Here is an 18,061-nt window from a genome sequence, read left to right on the forward strand (position 1 = left end):
CTCAATTCGCGACCTGACCTCCCAACTCGCCACCGACCCAGCCCCCCGACTCGCCACCTGATGGCACCCGGTTGGTCGCCGGATCGGGCGACAGGTCGAGAGGTCAGGTCCATGCGCCATGCGGCGCATGAGTGCACGAGGTGTAGCATGCTGGACACGCGTGCACGGCTGGCATGCGACTCGGCACGCGGCGGTCGTGAATTTGTGCTCACCTTGACATTGGAGAAGTCCAGCGGCTCCGGCGGCGTCGGCTGCAGCGCGTAGGGCGAGAGACTGCCTTCGTCGTAGCTTCCGAAATGCTGCATGTTGGGCGCTGCACCTTGCACCTGCCACTAGGCGCCGAGGCCTACCTACTGCGAGATCTGGTAGTGGAAGGCCTGGCGGGCGTCGAGATCGACAAAAAGGACGCAGCCGGTGTCGTTGAAGGCAGGTAAGGCCACGAGCAGCGTGCCGTTTTCTTGCAGACAGGCTTGCGGCGTCGCCGCGTCCCACTGCGGCGACGCCAGAGTCCGGCAGCGGGGACCCTGGCAACCGACGACGAGGTGTGGGATGTCGGCGTCCTGTGCGAGGACGAAGGGGTCGTGCGCGCTGAAGGGGAAACAAGACAGCGTGTCGGGCGCGGTCGGGGCGCATGACCGGAAGGCGAAGGCCAGCTGCATGGCCTCGAGCGGGTCGTCCACGCTGGAGTAGCACATGACGTCGGCTACACAGGCGTCCGGCAGACAGAGAACCCGGAAGCCGTCGTCCAGCTCGCCGTCCTGCTGTTTGCTTGTATCCATGCCAGTGTCCACCTCCATGTCCACAGAGAAGGCGTGGGGACTCGTGACTCGAAAAACGTTCGCGTAGTTGACCGCCACGGGCAGGTAAGACTTCGGGAAGGGCTGCAACGGCATCACTTCGAACTCATCCGTAGGCATCACGTGGACGCTCATCGACGGCGCCACCGCCGCGATGAAGCCGTCCAAGGCACCTATGCTGCTCATGTCCAGCGAGCGCACACTGCGACCCTGAAGCACCAACAACCCTACGGAAAGCTCCGAGTCCGCGAGCAAGTTAACCAGCGCCTTTCGCCGCTCCGCAGTCGTCTGACACCCAATACCAAGGTCAGCAATGAACGCAATACATCTACTCTCTGTAGGCGGCTGGGCGCCTCCGCGTCCCTGGGCCGCGTGGCCCCGAAAGGGAGCCGCTGGAGCCAAGTTCTCAGCCGGACCGAGAAATATTGTCGGCTTCAGACGAGGCAGTTTCGGAGTAATCACCTCCGTCACGCGAAAGACGCCGTTCCCACTTTGAGAGCCTCTCAGGCCAACCACTAGTCCAGTGACCAGTTTTTGCACGTCCACAGAACCTTCTAAAGTCAGCCGACCGGTCCCGTCCTCAATGACCAACGAATCTGAAGAATCCACAAATTTCAGGCGGCTCTCTCCCTTTGCTACGTTCTCCATGTACTCGTCCAAGATCTGCGGCTTTAATTTCATCACCTTATAAAGGGTTCCTATGATAATGCATTCTTCGTTCAAATTGACATCCTTTATTTCATCGCACACACGTTTGCCCGCGCTCTTTACTCTTTCAACTATAAACGGACGAAGATTCATCAAGCGACAGAAGTAAAGGCTTGAGTACTGCGCTCCATGCTGGAACTCTCTGAGCACAAAACGGCGGCTTATGGCCTAAAACATTGCCGCGGTCGCTCCACTTGGTCAGAATCGACTTACCGTTTTGATCGGTTTTTTCGTCCAAGTTGCGGTGGGTTCCGTGGTAGGGGGTACATTGAGGGGTTGGAGAAACATGTAAAAAATAATTAGTCGTCCTCGCAATCTACGAACGAGGCGTCCAGACTTTGAACGGCGTCTTGCGTCGGTGTTAGAGCGACCATTCTCTCCATGAGAGAGGCTGAGTTGGCCACGGGATCAGACGTGTACTCGTTCCCGCTGGGTCCCGGAACGACGGGAATAACTTGCCGAGAAGGCACGAACTGGCTGCTGTAAAATTCCGCCGCCTTCGGCAGTCGTCCATAAAGCTGAGGATAGCCAGGTTCTGAGAAGAACTTGAGTTTTCGGCTTTCAGCAAGCTCCTCCTGCTGGTCAAGTTCTTTCTCAGCCGCCGGCTCTCCAGCGACGATGGTCCCATCCGCGCGGTCCTCGATTCCGCGGCCTCGTCGGGACTGGCGGTAGCCTCTACCGCCCGCCTCCCGCCTGACAGGCTGCCGGAATGTGGTCTCGTCAAACCGTCTGTCCAGTTCGTCGTCGTCCTCCAAGTCCGAGGCGAGACAGTCCTCCTGCTCCCCGGTAGGCACCCGCTCAATGCTCTTCAGGCGTTTCCCTCGGTCCACTAGGGACTTGGGTGGCGCCGGTAGACTGCCGATATCAGCGACCTGGGGACACTGGGTGTCTGGCAGGGGCAGTTGGGGGCAGGCCGCATTCCACTCCATGGATCCCTTGGTCGTCGACGGGCCTCGTCCGGTCAACTCTCGTCCGGTCGACTCTCTTCCGGTTGACCCTCGTCCGGTCGACCCTCGTCCGGTCGACCCTCGTCCGGTCGTCCCTCGTCCGGCCGAGACACGTGCGGTCGGCCCTCGTCCCGTCGAGCCTCGTCCTATAGGATCTCTCACCGTCGCGGTTGCGCCGCCTGTCCCGAACGACTTGACCGAGTCTCTGCCGCTCAGTGCTGAGTCTCTGCCACTCCGTACCCCTTCGCCCTCGCCGCTCGGGGGTCCTGCCTCCGGCGAGAGGCGACTGGACCGTCGCTTGCGCTCGGTCATTAATTGCTGTACACGTTCCTCCGCTTCCCGCTCCTCGCTTTCTCGCCGCTGCCTCTCAGACTCCTTCTGCTTTCGCAGGTCCTCTTCCAAAGATTTCTTTCGGCACTCTTCTTGCTCCCGCATCTGCGCCTGCTCGTGGCCCACCTCTGCCTTCTTCTCATTGTACTTGGCAATCACCGTCGCCATCTTGGCCGGAGAAATACTTGACATCTCTCTCTCGCCTTCCGCACTGTGTGTGCTCAACCGACCGCCCCTCATACCCATGTTCCCAGGACCGTTTCCGCCGCCGGTCACGGTCATGTCCTGCGTCATGCCTCTCATACTTCTGCCCGGGACACCAAATCCACTCTCAGGAGGACCAGCCACTTCACGACCTGCCCCCTCTTCACCAGCTCCCAGAGGGCCGGTGCCGATTCCGTTCCTTCCCGTCGAGCCGGGGTCAAAACTAGACCCGTTTACCAACTCAGAAGATGACGTGGTCCGTCCCCTTTTCTCGTCGTAACTGCTTCTCTTCCTGTAAGCCGACCTTCCTCCACGTCGGGACCACTCCCAGCTGTCGTTCGACTCTTTACGTTGACTCACTACAGACTCAACAGACAACTGGCGACAGACTCGATCACTAGATATCGCCACCCCCACTGCGCAGTTAGACAACGAACCATCACCTTCACCACTCGGCTCCTCACTAGCTGCCGCCCCTTCCTCTTGCTCCGTCGACTGGCGGCTAACCCGATTGTCGTTCAGTCCGGAAGGGTTGTACGAACTTTGCGTCACTCCGACTACATCCGGCTGAGTGTACTCCAGGTCCGCCTGACTACACCGGTCCGCCTGACTACACCGGTCCGCCTGACTACACCGGTCCAGCTGACTACACCGGTCCAGCTGACTACACCGGTCCAGCTGACTACACCGGTCCAGCTGGCTACAGTGATCTGGTTGGCTGGAACGATCCGGTTGGCTACAACCGTCGGGTTGGCTTCGCTGATCAGGTTGAGTAAATAGAAGCGATTGGGGTGTTTTAAGACTGTCAGCTACTGTGTTGTTTCCTCTGGTTCGAGTTACACTTGACCTGTCTATGTAGAGAGGTTTCATTGGTCGGGGGTCGTGTGAGGCGTTCGGGGGTTGGTCGACAGCAGCTTGGCTCATTGTCGTGATGATGGACTGCGGCGCTTGTCTGACTCCTCCTCCGGCGAAAGGACTGCTGCCGTTGAAAGGACTGGTGCCGTTGAAAGGGCTAGCCCCGGTGAAGGAGCTGGTACCAATAGGGTTGGACGGCAGGTCGGCAGTGGATGGTAGGTCACGGGTAAGGTCGCTACCGGGCAGGTCACGTGGTAGGTCGGTGGGGTTGTCAGCTACTTCGTTAGAAGTGGGTTGACAGGCGTCTGGTGGACAGGAGTAGGGTGGGGGTTGGCGTCCCCTGGCTGGTTGTGCTGAACTGAGAGTGAGTTCCGGTAGGGGACTAGGGTTGATAAGAGGAGCTCGTCGTTGTTGCGAGAAAGAACGTTTCCGGGATGGGGATTGACTACGATGTTGTTGTTGTCTCATTAGCGACTTTTGCCACTCAAGATTTCTTTCGCGTTCTTCGAGTTCTGTCTTGGTCTTGTTAATCTCGCTAAGAGCGGTTTCGATCGTCTGTCGGTCTTGGTATCGTCGACCGATGGCGTTCTCTTTGTTACGGAGTGCTCGTTCGTATTGTTCGAGGTCGTTTTGACGGGCGAGAACCACTGCGTTTTTCTCGTCGAGTTCCCGGCAGCGGGTTTGCAGAACGCTTTCCAGGTCGTTGAGTTGTTTAGCTCGTTGTTCCAATGCGTTTTCTCGCTGTTCCAGCACATTCATTTTGTCACTCTGCCGTTTCAAGCATAATTCGTGTGCCCGCTCCAAGTCAGTCTTCTGCCGTCGCAATTCGTCTTCGTGTTTCTTCCACTCCACCCGCCGCTGCCGCAGCTCCTCGTCCACCGCCTGCTTGGCCCGACTCAACTCTTCCTTGTGTCCCTGATATTCCGCCCAACGGTCCTCCAGAACGTTCGTCTGTTCACGCACGTCACCTAATTCCCGCTCTAACTCCCTCTCCTTCTCCTCCAATGCATTCCGTAACCGGGTCTGCTCCAAACGACCTCTCTCTAACTCCCTCTCCTTCTTCTGGACCGCGCTACTCCTCTCCTGCTCCGTCTTCTCTAATTCCAATGCCTTCTTACTCACCTCATTCGACTGCGCTATCAACTGCAACTCACGGTCTTCCAACTCAGACCGGAATGCCGTCAACCGCGTATTCTCCGCCTGTTGACTTTCCCGAATCTGACGCAACTCTGCATGCTCACGGTCCACGTCCTCCCGCAACCGCGCCCTCATTTGGTCCACCTTCTCGCGCTGGCCCTCCACCTCCTCCGCAAACCTGCGTGCAGAACTTGTGTGGAAAAAAAACAGGGTGGTGAACCAGCAAGGGGGAGGAAGATCACTAGAGGGGGTGGACCACCAGCGGGGGTGGACCACCAGCGGGGGTGGGCCACCAGCGGGGATGTGACCAGGGATGTGACCAGGGATGTGACCAGGGCATGCGAAGTACTCTTGTTTAGCTTTCTCCACTTCTTCAGTGGACGACTGGAGCCACTCGTGTTTGAGATTCATCTCGCTGGCAAAGTCTTCTTCTCGCAGTTGCAGCTCGCTAGAGCGTCTCTTGAGGTCCCGAGCTTCGCAATCCAACTTGGCGCGGATATCTTTTTCATAGCGCTCCACTCGCTCCTTCATCTGGCGCTCGTCGTTGATAACCCGGTCGTAAACTTGCTGCTTCTCAGACAATGTCGCCATCAGTCGCGCGCACTCCTGTTCACTCGCCGTCAACTTGGTATGGCGCTCCTCAAACGCCAAACGGCTCTCCTCCAACGAAGCCAACTCTTCATTAAGCGTGTGCTCCCGCTGGGCCAAACTTTTCCGTTGCTCCTCCAACTACGAAGGATCGGTATGACCCCACCGACTCATGACCCCACCGACTCATGACCCCACCGACTCATGACCCCACCGACTCATGACCCCACCGGGAGGGAGGAAGTGTGATACTTAAAGGGGGATGTCCTGGTCCCTAGTCTGGACCCTAGCCTGTCTTACCACCGCTTGATCCCTGTCGGTCTGTTCTTGTCTTTCTAACAATTTCTGTTCTTTCGCTTCTAATCTACTACCTAAGCTCTTAATGCGATCTTCTTTACCTACAATAACAAGTTTCGGTACAAATAGTCTGTCCTAATAGTCTAGCAACCCAAACAGGAGGTGTTAGACCAAGGAGGTGCATTGTGTTATAACCAACTTGTAAACTCCGTTTGTTGTTTGTATAAAGATTCTTTCTCCTTATTCAGTTTACTTTCGCGATCCTCTAGGTCCCTTTTAAGCTTTTGTAGCTCCCGCACTTTCTTGAGGCATGCATTCTCTTGCTCCTCTATAACGCTCTCAAAATTCTTTATATCAGCTTCTTGGTTTCTTAATTCCTCCCATTCGCGTTCAACTCTTGCTCTTTCTTCATCTAGTTGACTTTGCGCTTCGTTAACTAGTTTTTCTCGTCGTTCTATTTCATCCGTTCGTTGACGTATTTCGTCCCGATCCTGATCCATTTGTTCCACTGTTGACTGCAACTTGATGGCATCACTCTTGACTTGTTTCTTCATCCGCTCTATTTGTACCTTCTCTCGCTCGTAGAAGGCTGATGCTCCACAAACGCATATAGTGTTCTTCGCGGACGATCCCCGGGATACGGGACGTTTCTCCTCTTCACCACGGCTATCTCGCCGTTCCATGCCAGGATAGTGGTACTTTGTAGGACTCTTCTTGATTTTGAGTCTACTCAATGATCGTGATTCCATTGATCTTGTTTCCACTGAGCGACCGTCAGGACCAATTTGAGTGACCTCTCCCAGAGAAACATAATCTCTTGGTTTACGAGAATCTACATTTGGGTTAGCGTTTTCCCAATCGTCCCAGTCCCCGTATTCATCCCGCCTTGACCTGTATGATCCTCTACGGCCCAACATCTTCTATAAACCACAAGTCTGGGGATCGATTTATACAGAATGTTACAATAAATATCGATGCAGCACACGCGTGTGCTATTTATGGCAGAGGACTATAATTACTCCTCAGATGGAAAAAGATCACTAGTTCAAGTAGAATGCGAGTTCGCCAAAGTTTCAAGACAAGTACGGATCTCTCGATTGTTACAATATACCTTCTAGATTCAACATAAATTATCAGAACTGCTTGGAGGTGAACCCCAAAGCTATGACAATTGGTTATCAGAAATGTCAGCATTGAAACACGAACTCAAAGAGGTAATTGTACTTGCGACCGCCGTTCTTGTGTGTGTTTCGGGGGAGCGTGCGGCTGGAGTGGTTCGGCTGATTGCTTGTGTGTTATGGCTTATTTCCGTCCTTAACGGATGTGAACTTAGAAAATGAACTATGCGGCGCATAAGATCCGCATATTAGAAGCTCAGCAACGAAAGAAATGCCGTGATAGTCGGTTAAGACCTGTTCGACCAAGTTTCAGTAAGATGATAATCCTGCGTTTGCAAAAGCACCTTACTCCAGAGATGAGGTCTCCTATCCGGACGGGGGCCCGGAAGTGCTCAGCGGACACTAAGAGTTACAATAATGCCGATATACGTTTTGCATATCGGAATGTAATCCATGAACTGCGGAATTCGAAGTCAATGAGCCAACACTATCAAGTACCGTACGAGCAGATGCCCTACCCGAGCCAAAGCCACAAGCCAGGTGCACTGGATGCCGGCGATTCATATCGGGTAGATTCATCAGGCTCAGCAAGCCTCGAGAGCAGCGAAATGAACCTCAGGCGGGGAGGCAGGGAAGAGACAACCGCTCTGTTCGACATTACCGACTCTTCATTCCAGTCCGTCCCGGAAACATTACCCGACGGCCGCCGCTTCAATGAGCCTTCCAACCTTTCTAGTCACGAAGCAATACGTCGATGCAAAGACGACATCGTCGTCGGCTTGTCACCCCAACCGCTTCCGGGAGCGCAGTCCCTTCACCCCTGCTACCGAGACCGTCCCTTTTCTCGAAACCGCCCCTCTTCTCAAGACTGCCCCTCTTCTCAAGACCGCCCCTTTTCTCGAAGCCGTCCTTCTTCTCGAGACCGTCCTTCGTCCCGGCGGAAACGAGTGGTCAGCACCACAGCGATCGATATTCTGGATGACTCACCGAATTTGACTGATGGCGGGGCGCCCACAATACCCGGTTCCATGACGGCAAGTTCCATGATGGCAAGTTCCATGGTGGCAAGTTCCATGGTGGCAAGTTCCGTCATGCCAAGTTCCGTGCTGCCAAGTTCCGTGCTGCCAAGTTCGACGATGCCCAATGACGTCTTGATAGTGGACAATGTCTCCATTGGAGGCGATGTGATCTCAAACGGGGCGTCGTTCGGCAGTTCGAATGGGCCAAGCGGTTTGACAACAGATTCCAACGAGCGGCCGCTTGACCTTAGCCGTGAGACCGGACCTATAAATCCGAATCCTCCGCAGGCAGGACGCAAATCACCTCCGGAGAAGGTGCCGAGGGAGGAGCAGCGCAGCACGCTGTCGAAACGCTCGCCTGGTTCGCTACCAACCGAGATGCAGCAGAGATCTACTCCGGTGCCGAACGTCGCAACTCTCGGCAGCGATGTTGAGGGAAGCGGTGTTCATTGGACGGAGCAGGTAGATTTGGCAGCGAGTGGGCTCGGTGTGACCTACGACAGCAGCTGCTCGGAGGTCAATCCGGAAGCCCACCGCCATCTGCTCGAGGATGGGGACGACGGAAACATAGCGGGGAAGCAAGTAGACGATGTCGCATTAAGACCGGTCTTCGACACCACCACGGCTTCCGAAATGAAGGAGACCCGACTAGACTCCGACATCTATGACTCCGGCAGCGAAAATCTATCGCAGCGAGCACACCTCCCCGTCACGCGTTCGTGTGCGCAACTCCAATCTCAACCCAACCCCGATGCACTTTCTTCTTCCTACTCCGCGGCCAGTCTGTGTCCCCCCAGACCACCGCGGGCCCCCTCGGCCAATAACTTTCCTATTGGAAACAATTTCCCCATCGGAAACACCTTCCCTATTGGAAGCAATTTCCCCCTAGTGCACCGCACCTTCCAAGGCGATCTCAAGCGAATTTCACCGACGTCTTCCGCCACCTCGATTGTCAATCAACCAGCCTTGAGCCACACACCCCAAGGGGGGCGTTCCAGTCCAAATGGGGGAGGTCCAAATGTCATGGGACCCAGCAGGTTTGGATCTGTGGGGGTTCGCACAAGTGCGGTTGGACCACATGCGGTAACCGGCGGGTACAGTCAGTACAAGTCACATGGCGTGCTTCCAAATACAATTCCAGCCAACCCGTCCAGTTACCGGACCAGTGGTGACGTGGGCTATCCGGGCCTCGTTGGCTACCCGTTTCGGGCGCCGGGTCAACCGCACGGCCCTGTGCTACAGCACCCTGGCGCCGCGGGGCATCTCGGCCTCTTGGTCCACCCCGGTGCCGTAGGCCGACCGAACTGCCCGGGCCGACCAGGCTCCCTGGGTCGGCCCGGATACCTGGTGCCGTCTCCGTGTCCGGCAGAATACCTTCGCGGGGGTTGGGAGCGACCGCGGTGCAGTCCGTACGTCCACCCCGATCACGTTCAGCCGCTCGGCACTGCCCTGTCGGGGTCGTACCCGCGACGACCGGCGGGCTTTTCTGTCGAGGGACTTTACGATGGCTCCCAAGGACTGTTACCCACCAAAATCCCTTACCAGTCGGCGGGGATCACTCGCCACGAGGGGGCGGCCTGCCATCAGCGAGGCGCCCGCCATGATGGTTATTTGCGGTCAGAAGGGGTCAGCCTCTGGGGATCGGAAGGGATTAGTCGACGATCGGAAGCGCTGGGTCGGCGGTCGGAAGAGACCAAGGGACGATGGCAGGCCGGCGGGACTCCGGTCGGGGAGGCGTGTATACGCGACGTCGGACATTCGGGAACCGACTCGCGTGCCGCCTCCGGGCACCGCTCGGAGGCCTTCCAGCATCCGAACTTGGGAATGAGCAGTGAGCGGCTGCGACGACATAAAAGGGAGAGGAGCTGGTTCGACGTTCCTGCAATCTTCGACACGTGCAGTAACCTCTGATTCTCGCGCCTCTTTTTCTGTTTGAATGAACTCCGTTTTAGTGAAACCCCATTTTAGTGGGGTCGTCAGGTGCATCGTGTACTCTGTCCAGTCAACCATGCGTGTGCTAGTTAACCACGATGCTAATATGTCCGGTTAACCAAGTGCTAGGTCTGAAAAACTAAGGCCAGGGAACGCAAAACTCCTAGGTTCCGGCTGGTCCGTGCAAAAGTCGCATAGGTGGCGTGCCTGCTTGTGAGGGCAGTGCCTGTTAGCAAATTTTCATTGTGTCACATCTGCCGTATCGGCCGACGTCAGTATTTACATTGTTGTGGCCAGGTGCATGTTGGGGAAGTTCAGGGCCATTCTGTGACGACTTCAGTGTACTGTGTCACTTGCCCGTACTGCGTCAGCTGCAAGGAGCTCTGGCTCTTGGGCGTGCATGAATATGTGGGGGTGTACCCATCGGCAACGAGTGCCTGAGAAGATGCGCAGGTCTCGCTGGCGTAGACGATTTGGTCTTCTAGGAGAGACCAGTGAGAGTGTCGGTAGTACAGGTAGCCGCCGCCCCAGACTGCAATGAAGCAGAGGGTGAGTCCTAGACCGATGAATTGGAACTGTGCGTCAATGAAGGAGATGAATTTGCAGAAGTTGTTTTCCGTGCAGTCGGAGGCATCCACGATGAGCCGGAGTCCAATGATGACGCCAATTACGAGAGCTGCAATAACACTGATGAGGGTTATAATGTAAGTGAAGAAGAGTCGCCGCACGATCTTCCGGTCGCTCCACTTGTACGTGCCCAGCATCATGATGCCGTCTGCCGTGTCCATGGCAACCATGCCGCAAGTAAAAAGCATGGAGATGATGAGTGCATCCACGAAGCTGATGCGACGGTCAGACATGCGGCTAGTAGCGGTGGTCATGACGGCAGTAACGGAGGCAGTGGTGTCGAAGCCAAGACCGAAGATAAGACCGACGAAGAACATTTTCCAGCTGCGATCGACGGACTTAAAGATGCCGCCAGCGCAACGTGTAAACACCCCACCGACGCCTTTGAAGGCTTGATCGTCGACCTCCCTATACACCTTCTCACGCTTGATCCGCTGCAGTTCCCGCTTCACTTTAATGAGCTGGACAAGGTTAATGAGTCCTATCAAGATTAGAAATACGCTCGCAAACACTGACGAGACATACGTAAGGACTGTCATATAATTTGTCGCAGCATCCTCAATCGCCCTCTCGGTGGCCCAGAGAACAAAACAACCCGCGATAACCAAACTCGAGTGGCCGATTGAGAAGAAGAAACCTACCGTAGTCGAATATCTTCCGTCTGTCATCAACTTCCGTGTCACATTGTCAATGGCCGAAATGTGGTCCGCATCTAAAGCATGCCTCAGACCAAGTGTGTAGGCCACACCCGATGCAGCCAACAAACCTCGCTGGGCTCGATAGTACACACCTGCAATAGTCCACATCACCACCGTCATACCCACCACGACTGACCCCAACACCACTAAGCGAAAGCGTAGGGACCTATTCGATGCCAACACCATCTCCAAAAAAAATTAGCAGGTCACGTAAACCAAAGATTCAGTCTCAAACACTCCTGTCCCCTCACAGCATCACCGGGCACATCACCACTGCTCCATGCACTTGGTCATGCACCGTGTCATGCACTGCTTCCTGGGGCACAGCCTACTAGGCAGCCAGTGCTGGATTTCGCCCCCAGGATAACCTCAGCACCCCGAAAGCTATGTCCCGACCGGAACGCTGTGCCCCGACCGGGGACAACAGCCAACTCCATAAGAGCCAACTCCCTAAGAGCAGAAGCCGTCAACTTATTGGTGAGTCATACCCCCCGTTCCAACCATCTCGCGACTGTTGCCGCCGGCAGTGTACCGCTCGACCGCCGAACCGCCCACCGATGTGTCTTTTGCCTCAACCCTCGGGACGGTAAGCCCCGAATCACCAATCCCCGACAACGTCTACCACCCGCCCGCCCGCCCGCCAGCCAGCCAGCCAGCCAGCCAGTCTGTCTTTTGTGCCAAACGTCGCCGCCCTTCGGGCACACACGTGTGCTTGCCTCTCTGAGAACGAGATTGCGACTTTTTAATCGCCAGCGTAATTCCAGAAGTAAGGCTCCACGAACTGAGGCACCGCCCAACACAGATTCGCGCTTGCGACTCCACTCACGGCGAAATGGCACACACGTTTTATGACTTGCGTGTTCGGTAGTGTTCCCGCCTCCGCCGTATAATCCGATGCAGCAGAAGCAGCAGCCTCCCGCTCCGCCGGGAGGCGGCATTCCGCCGCCCTTTGTGCAGACACCGGCCGGCCCGGATCCCCAGCTCTGGGCCGCATTGACTGGGGTCTTCATGAACCAAGGCAAGCTGCCGCCCGGTATGGGAGGCACTTCTCTTCTGCCACCCGGCTTCGGAAACCCCCCGGTCCTGCTCCCGCCTGGAATGAACCCCGCTGCCAGTCCGGGACGAAGTCCGGGGCTGAGTCCTGGACTGAGCCTGAACCCGGCGGGCAGCGGCTTTCCGAGTGTCGGAAGCTTCCCGGGAGCCGGAGGCTTTCCCGGAGCCGGAGGCTTTCCCGGAGCCGGAGGCTTTCCCGGGGCCGGGGGCTTCCCCGGAGCTAGAGGCTTTCCCGGAGGTCTCCTTCCCTCCGGAGCGGGAGGCCTGCTTCCAGGCTTGGGACCCCCTGCCGGGGGCGGTGGTCTACCATCCTTGGGTGGGGGTGGTCTGCCAGGAGGTGGTCTGCCTGCTGTGGGAGGAGGTGGTCTGCCAACCCTGGGAGGAGGTGGTCTGGGAGGCGGCGGACTGCCAGCCGTGGCGGGTCTGCTGCCCCCGATGGTAGTTCCTCCTAGGTTCAATGTTTCGGGTGCCACCCCTCCGCTCTCGGCCAGCGGGCAGGCGGCAGGGGGACAGATGGCCGCAGATGCAGGACAGAATAATCCACCAAGTACTCCCACGAACAGCAGACAGCCGCCCACACCTGGCAGTGCAAGTGCCTCTGGCGCTGCTTCCCAAGAGCCGGAGTGGAAGGAGTATACGACTGCAGAAGGTCGCGTGTTTTGGCACAACTCCCGCACTGGTCGCAGTACCTGGGACAAGCCGGAGGATTTCAAGAGCGACTTCGAGAGGCTGCTGAGCACCTCCAGCGCGTGGAAGGAATACCCACAAGGCGACGGGCGAAGTTACTGGCATAACAGCCTCACCAGAGAAAGCGGTAAGATCCCCCATCTCCCCCATCTAGCCAGTCAGTGACCCATGGGAGCTATGCGAGTTGGGCAAGGGCCTTGTGGGCCGTGGGAGCTGTGCAGGGGCTTGTGGTTGGAACCTGTGTTGTGGTAGTGGACTGGCTATAACGGTTGTGTTTCAGAGTGGGAGGTGCCTGCGGAAGTCGCACGTATCAAAGAGTCTCACACCGCGCTTGATCAAGAAGATTGGTCGCAGGTGAAACTGGACGGTAAGTGTGATGCTCGGGCAAAGTTTCGGGAGTTTCTTGAACGGAAATGCGTTGGTCATCTGGGGCAGTGGGATTCAATAGGCCGGGTGCTCCAGAAAGACCCTAAATGGAACGTATTTAACTCTCTCATGACAACGGGAGAGCGGAAGCATGTATTTAATGAGCATGTGAACAATTTGGTGAAGAAAAACAAAGAAGAGTTACGGATGAAGAAGGCTAAGGCTCGCGACAGTCTGGCAGAGTATTTGTGGCGCTGGAAAAGTGGCGAGATCCCGTCTCTGGGAAAGATGGCCGCAGACACTTTGTTTCAGGACCTCGAGGATAATCCGGAATGGCGAATTTTGGATGTCCGGGAGCGTTTTGAGACGTTTGAGGAAACTGCGTCAGCCGTAGCAGCGACCGCTATACAAAAGTGCTCTACGCAGAAAGCCGAGGCCATCACCAGCTGGCTGAAAATCTGTCGAAAAGGCGAGCTCATTTCGGACGACATTTCCTTACAAGACCTGATAGCCTTTGTACGACGGTACTATGACGGCGACTTGGAAGACGTAAATGACCTCTCCATCATCCAGCAATGGAAATCGTTGTTATCCGCTGTCATCCAAGACAGTCCGCCCGCAAAAATCCAAAAGTTATTTGCATACGAAAAGCAAACACGCGCGCGCTATCTCAACTTATTACAAATATGCGAGCAAGAAGGTATGTTGAACGCCAAGACCGAGACTAGCGAGTTCTTATGCCAACCAGTTCCTCTGTCTGCCCTGGACGATACGATTCCCCCCATTGGTCTCTCAGATTCAATCGATCTCAAGCGACAGCAAATATTGACGCGGCTCAAAACCCTGGCGACCCAGTGGTTAGAGGAGCATCAGAAGTTCGACTCCGTCGCGTCTGACAGCCACCCGCTCTGCGTTGATAATCGGTATCTTGCGTTGTTCTTACAAGGAGGGAGTAGCGCCCAGGAGTTGTTCACAGATTTTGTTTATACACTCTGGGACTTGTATGAAGTCGTCCGAGACGCAGCCAAGACGAAAATCACAAACAACGAACTGCTCACTGAAGAGCAAGTGCTGGAATGGATCGCAACGCTGGCGCCGAAGTATCAGAGACCGGGAGTTATAACCCCACTCATTCAATACTGCCAAAAACGACTTCAACAAGCGGACGGGAACAGCGAAAAAGAAAAGGGCGAAATCTCATCCTCCAGTTAACCGCCACCGCCCTCACCAATGTCGGTGGCTAGGCACCTGATAGGGAAGAGGCCTGACATCTCATCTGCTTTCTGCAGGGGCTAGCCATCTGCTATCTGCGGAGGCCAGACGCCTGCTATCTGCTGGACGTGCATATATAGGAGCAATGGCTGGAGGAATTGGATACCGGTTTTTCCTTCGCATAACACCACCGTAGCGCATACAATGAATGGCGAGGATAACGAGTGATGGTAGCTCTGGTCCATTAGAATTCTCCTAACGAAATTTCCGCAGTGCGGTGGTGTTGCTCGGCATAAGCGACGCAAGTGCAGGGATGAGAGCTTCCTTCGTCCCGACCTGTGTGGGGGGACTCGGGGGGGGGCTTAGAGCCTTCCAAAAGCCAAAGAGGACAAAACTGATTGGAGGATTTTTTCGGGTCGAATTAATTTGTATAAGCCTCCGTCATGAAGTTCAATCCTCGTAAGAATGCACTCAAGCCACACCTATAAATTACATCGCCGAGGGGAATACGCTAGTGGACCCTGGAACTTCGGCGGGGCCTTTCGCCGGCACCCAGGGGCCGAGACGGCCGGAGCTGGCCCGCCCACATTAGAGACATTGGAGGCCGGGGGTGACGTGGGTGTGTTGTAGGTGTCTCGAGCAAGCCCGGCAAGGTACGCAAGGCGCTTTATACCGCCACCGTCCACCAGAAGTATAAGATGATGAGCAGCAGACTCACGAAGGAGGCCCAGAAGGAAACCGGTATTAAGGTACTCCCGATCCACAAGGGCGACGAAGTGGTCGTCATGCGTGGCAAGCACCGCTCTCTTACCGGCAAGGTCACTGAAGTGTCCCGCCGCAAAATGCGTGTGTGCATCGAGAACATTGACCGCGAAAACTCCAAGCAGCAGAAGAAGCCCATCTTCTTCCCCCCCTGCGCCCTCCGGATAACCAAGCCTTTTGTCACTGAGACCCGTCAGGCCGTCCTCGACCGCAGACACCACTAGGCTCCGCATTTTTCCAGGAACTTGACGAGGCTTTTCAAAAATAATTCTGCGCAACCACAAAGTGTCCGCCGTGCGCCCCAGGCATCGACTGAGTGTCAACAAGTCCGACTCGCGGGCTGGCCCCCATTTGTCAGATGGACTTTATTGTACGTCCCGCTTTTGGTGAAATTAAAAATCGACTCCTGGTGGCCTGGGTGGATCCAAATAATCATGTGCATGGGGGGACCTCAGTCCCTATCACGCAGCCCTGTCACGTGCTGGCTGCTGCTACGTGGCTGGTCGTACTGGCAACTACCACCCCGAGCTGCAACGAACGAAAAGTTAGTTCCAAATAGCACTTTCAATTGCGTCCGGTTCGGTCTGCTGCGGTGCTGTTTGGTTTCCATTTGCCGTATGTCTGACCAGTGTTGACGGGAGGGTGCTTCTCTTTGTGCATGTGACCATTGCTTCGCGTGTCGCTTGGTGAGTCTTTGTCGGTTTTATGTGCTTTGGTTCTGTTGTAGAGGCAGGGCTTGAGACCATCGGCAGAGATGAGTTGTTGGTCGAATTTGGATTTGTCCTGTACCCGGAATGTCATGATAGAGAAGTAGGAGTCAAGATCTTGTTGTTTGACTAGGACTAAGCCGCAGCGGTTCAATTCTCGAATGAATTTGCCAGGTTGTTTGAATCGTGATGAGACTTCAGCGATGAACACAGACCCCTTCTTCTTTACCAGACGAACCGCTTCTCCGATGAACGTGGGCCAGTCCGTGCCCATCAAAGAGAGCGAGAATATAGCGACATCTGCACAGTCGTCCGGCAAGGCAACATGGGCCGCTGAACATTCCAGAAACCCGCCGCGTTTTATATACTCCTCCGCAGTAGCCCGCTTCGGAGGAAGACCGCGACCCACAGGCGCCGCAAAGTCCACCGCTATAACCACGGCCCCCTTTCGTTCCAAACCCATCTCCGTCTGACCGCTCGCCTGACCGCCCGTCATTGTACTCAGCTCTCGGTGCACTCGGCAACTACCGCAACCGATATCCAAGATGACCCTTGCGTTTTCCGTCTCGATCTTGCGCTTCACAGCAGGCAAGATCTTGTCTAGAGGATGGCAAGGCCATTTGGTCATTTGCTCATCGTACCCTTCATGATACTACAACAGATCCAATTGTACCGAACGTGCTACCTGACGTGCTCAACAGTGGTGTAGGCAACACGATGTGCTTGACACTGATGTGCGCAACACCTGTATGTGGAGTAGGTGCAGCAACTTACGTGAGTGGCATGGTTGAGGCTGCGCTCCGCCTTCAGCTGGTGCAAGGCTTCGTCGCTAGGCAACGTGTACAACAACTCATTAATACGTCGGAATTTGCCACCCTTTACCCGGCCATCTTCACAGAGCCTGAGCTTCTTTAAAGCCCGAGTGTCGTCCAGTGGCTTGGCTGAAGCAGACTTGGCCAGGCGTCGCTTCACACCCAACATCGAGAATAAAAAATCCTTTCTCCCGGGCGATCCTCACCATCTCTCCGGACCTCACCCCGACCCTTTCTCGAGAGATAGAGGATCTCTCCCCTACTAATTCTATCCCGGTCGTCCTACCCCCGAGGGTCCTCTCTCCCATTCCCGGTGGTCCTCTTTCCCATCCTCGAGTGGTCCTCTCTTTCTTCCGAATAATCCTCTTTCCTCTCCCCAAATCTCTCTCCCCTCCCCAAATCCTCCTCTCTCCTTTTCCCAGTGCCTCCTCTTTTTCTCCCTCTCTACTTTGCCCGATTGGTCCTCTTCCTTTCCGCTTCGGTCCTCATCTATTATTCCCGCTAATCATCCCCGCTGATCATCCCGCCACCCCCCAACCCCTCAATCAATGTCATCCCAGCATATCCCAGTTCGCTAAGAACTAACAATGTCTGGCTGCCTGTCTAGCAAAAATTTAGGCGGCGGCCTTCAGGGCCTCGGCCTGTGTTCCAACTGTTGTCTGCATACATGTCACCATATCTACTAATTTCCTGTTGATGTTATCGATCTGCTCCTGCAAGTTTTTCCCGTACTCCGCCAGCCAGCCAACCTGCTTCTCCAGCTCCTTCTGAAGGAGGGCTTCCCTCTCAGCAACGTCTTGGATCTCGGCCTGTTGCGCTTGGTCATGCTTCGCCAACTTGTCGATGGACTCCCTGAGCTCGTCAATTGTCCCCTGCACATCGGTTGCGGGATCTTCCTTGCCGTCAAGGTGTTCCATGAGAGACTCCAACTTGGCCTTCAACACCTCAACCTCCTCGCGGGTCTCCTTCTCGCGACCTTCGATGTCCTTGATCTGGCCGTCCTGCTTCTGGTCGCAGTCTGTCAACAACTGAACTCGCTCAGTCAGTTCCTTTTGTCAGCATCGCTTCCTTGTCAGCAATGTCCTTGACCTCGCTCACAAGCTCCCCAACCCTGTTTACGACGTCCTGGATCTCACCTTGCTGGGCTTCATCACGCTTCGCTAGCTTCTCAATGCGGTCATTGATACCATCGATCATCGCCTGTA

The 18,061-nt window shown here is 55.6% G+C and overlaps 8 protein-coding genes across 8 annotated transcripts; 2 read left to right on the forward strand and 6 right to left on the reverse strand.

Annotated features, from left to right (window-relative positions):
* Positions 1–350: 350 nt before the first annotated feature.
* GNI_079580 (DNA polymerase subunit delta) lies at positions 351–1,598 on the reverse strand (the record flags this gene model as incomplete). Its single annotated transcript, XM_011132310.1, has 1 exon — positions 351–1,598. The coding sequence occupies one exon, from the start codon at positions 1,596–1,598 to the stop codon at positions 351–353; it is 1,248 nt and encodes a 415-aa protein (XP_011130612.1).
* A 206-nt stretch (positions 1,599–1,804) lies between these two features.
* On the reverse strand, positions 1,805–6,780 carry GNI_079590 (hypothetical protein; the record flags this gene model as incomplete). Its single annotated transcript, XM_011132311.1, has 3 exons — positions 1,805–5,707; positions 5,867–5,964; positions 6,063–6,780. 3 exons carry the CDS (start codon positions 6,778–6,780, stop codon positions 1,805–1,807), a joined length of 4,719 nt encoding a protein of 1,572 aa, XP_011130613.1.
* Positions 6,781–7,861: 1,081 nt separating this feature from the next.
* Positions 7,862–8,155, reverse strand: GNI_079600 (hypothetical protein; the record flags this gene model as incomplete). The annotated part of the gene is made up of 1 exon (XM_011132312.1): positions 7,862–8,155. The coding sequence occupies one exon, from the start codon at positions 8,153–8,155 to the stop codon at positions 7,862–7,864; it is 294 nt and encodes a 97-aa protein (XP_011130614.1).
* A 2,091-nt stretch (positions 8,156–10,246) lies between these two features.
* Positions 10,247–11,443, reverse strand: GNI_079610 (high-affinity nickel-transport protein; the record flags this gene model as incomplete). The annotated part of the gene is made up of 1 exon (XM_011132313.1): positions 10,247–11,443. The coding sequence occupies one exon, from the start codon at positions 11,441–11,443 to the stop codon at positions 10,247–10,249; it is 1,197 nt and encodes a 398-aa protein (XP_011130615.1).
* Positions 11,444–12,823: 1,380 nt separating this feature from the next.
* On the forward strand, positions 12,824–14,575 carry GNI_079620 (WW domain protein; the record flags this gene model as incomplete). The annotated part of the gene is made up of 2 exons (XM_011132314.1): positions 12,824–13,124; positions 13,278–14,575. The coding sequence occupies 2 exons, from the start codon at positions 12,824–12,826 to the stop codon at positions 14,573–14,575; spliced, it is 1,599 nt and encodes a 532-aa protein (XP_011130616.1).
* Positions 14,576–15,018: 443 nt separating this feature from the next.
* On the forward strand, positions 15,019–15,561 carry GNI_079630 (putative 60S ribosomal protein L26; the record flags this gene model as incomplete). Its single annotated transcript, XM_011132315.1, has 2 exons — positions 15,019–15,034; positions 15,206–15,561. The coding sequence occupies 2 exons, from the start codon at positions 15,019–15,021 to the stop codon at positions 15,559–15,561; spliced, it is 372 nt and encodes a 123-aa protein (XP_011130617.1).
* A 340-nt stretch (positions 15,562–15,901) lies between these two features.
* Positions 15,902–17,025, reverse strand: GNI_079640 (methyltransferase; the record flags this gene model as incomplete). Its single annotated transcript, XM_011132316.1, has 2 exons — positions 15,902–16,696; positions 16,819–17,025. The coding sequence occupies 2 exons, from the start codon at positions 17,023–17,025 to the stop codon at positions 15,902–15,904; spliced, it is 1,002 nt and encodes a 333-aa protein (XP_011130618.1).
* Positions 17,026–17,470: 445 nt separating this feature from the next.
* GNI_079650 (hypothetical protein) lies at positions 17,471–18,007 on the reverse strand (the record flags this gene model as incomplete). Its single annotated transcript, XM_011132317.1, has 2 exons — positions 17,471–17,884; positions 17,993–18,007. 2 exons carry the CDS (start codon positions 18,005–18,007, stop codon positions 17,471–17,473), a joined length of 429 nt encoding a protein of 142 aa, XP_011130619.1.
* Positions 18,008–18,061: the final 54 nt, after the last annotated feature.

This window comes from Gregarina niphandrodes (assembly GCF_000223845.1).
Source record: "Gregarina niphandrodes unplaced genomic scaffold scaffold00014, whole genome shotgun sequence".
NCBI lineage: Eukaryota > Apicomplexa > Conoidasida > Eugregarinorida > Gregarinidae > Gregarina > Gregarina niphandrodes.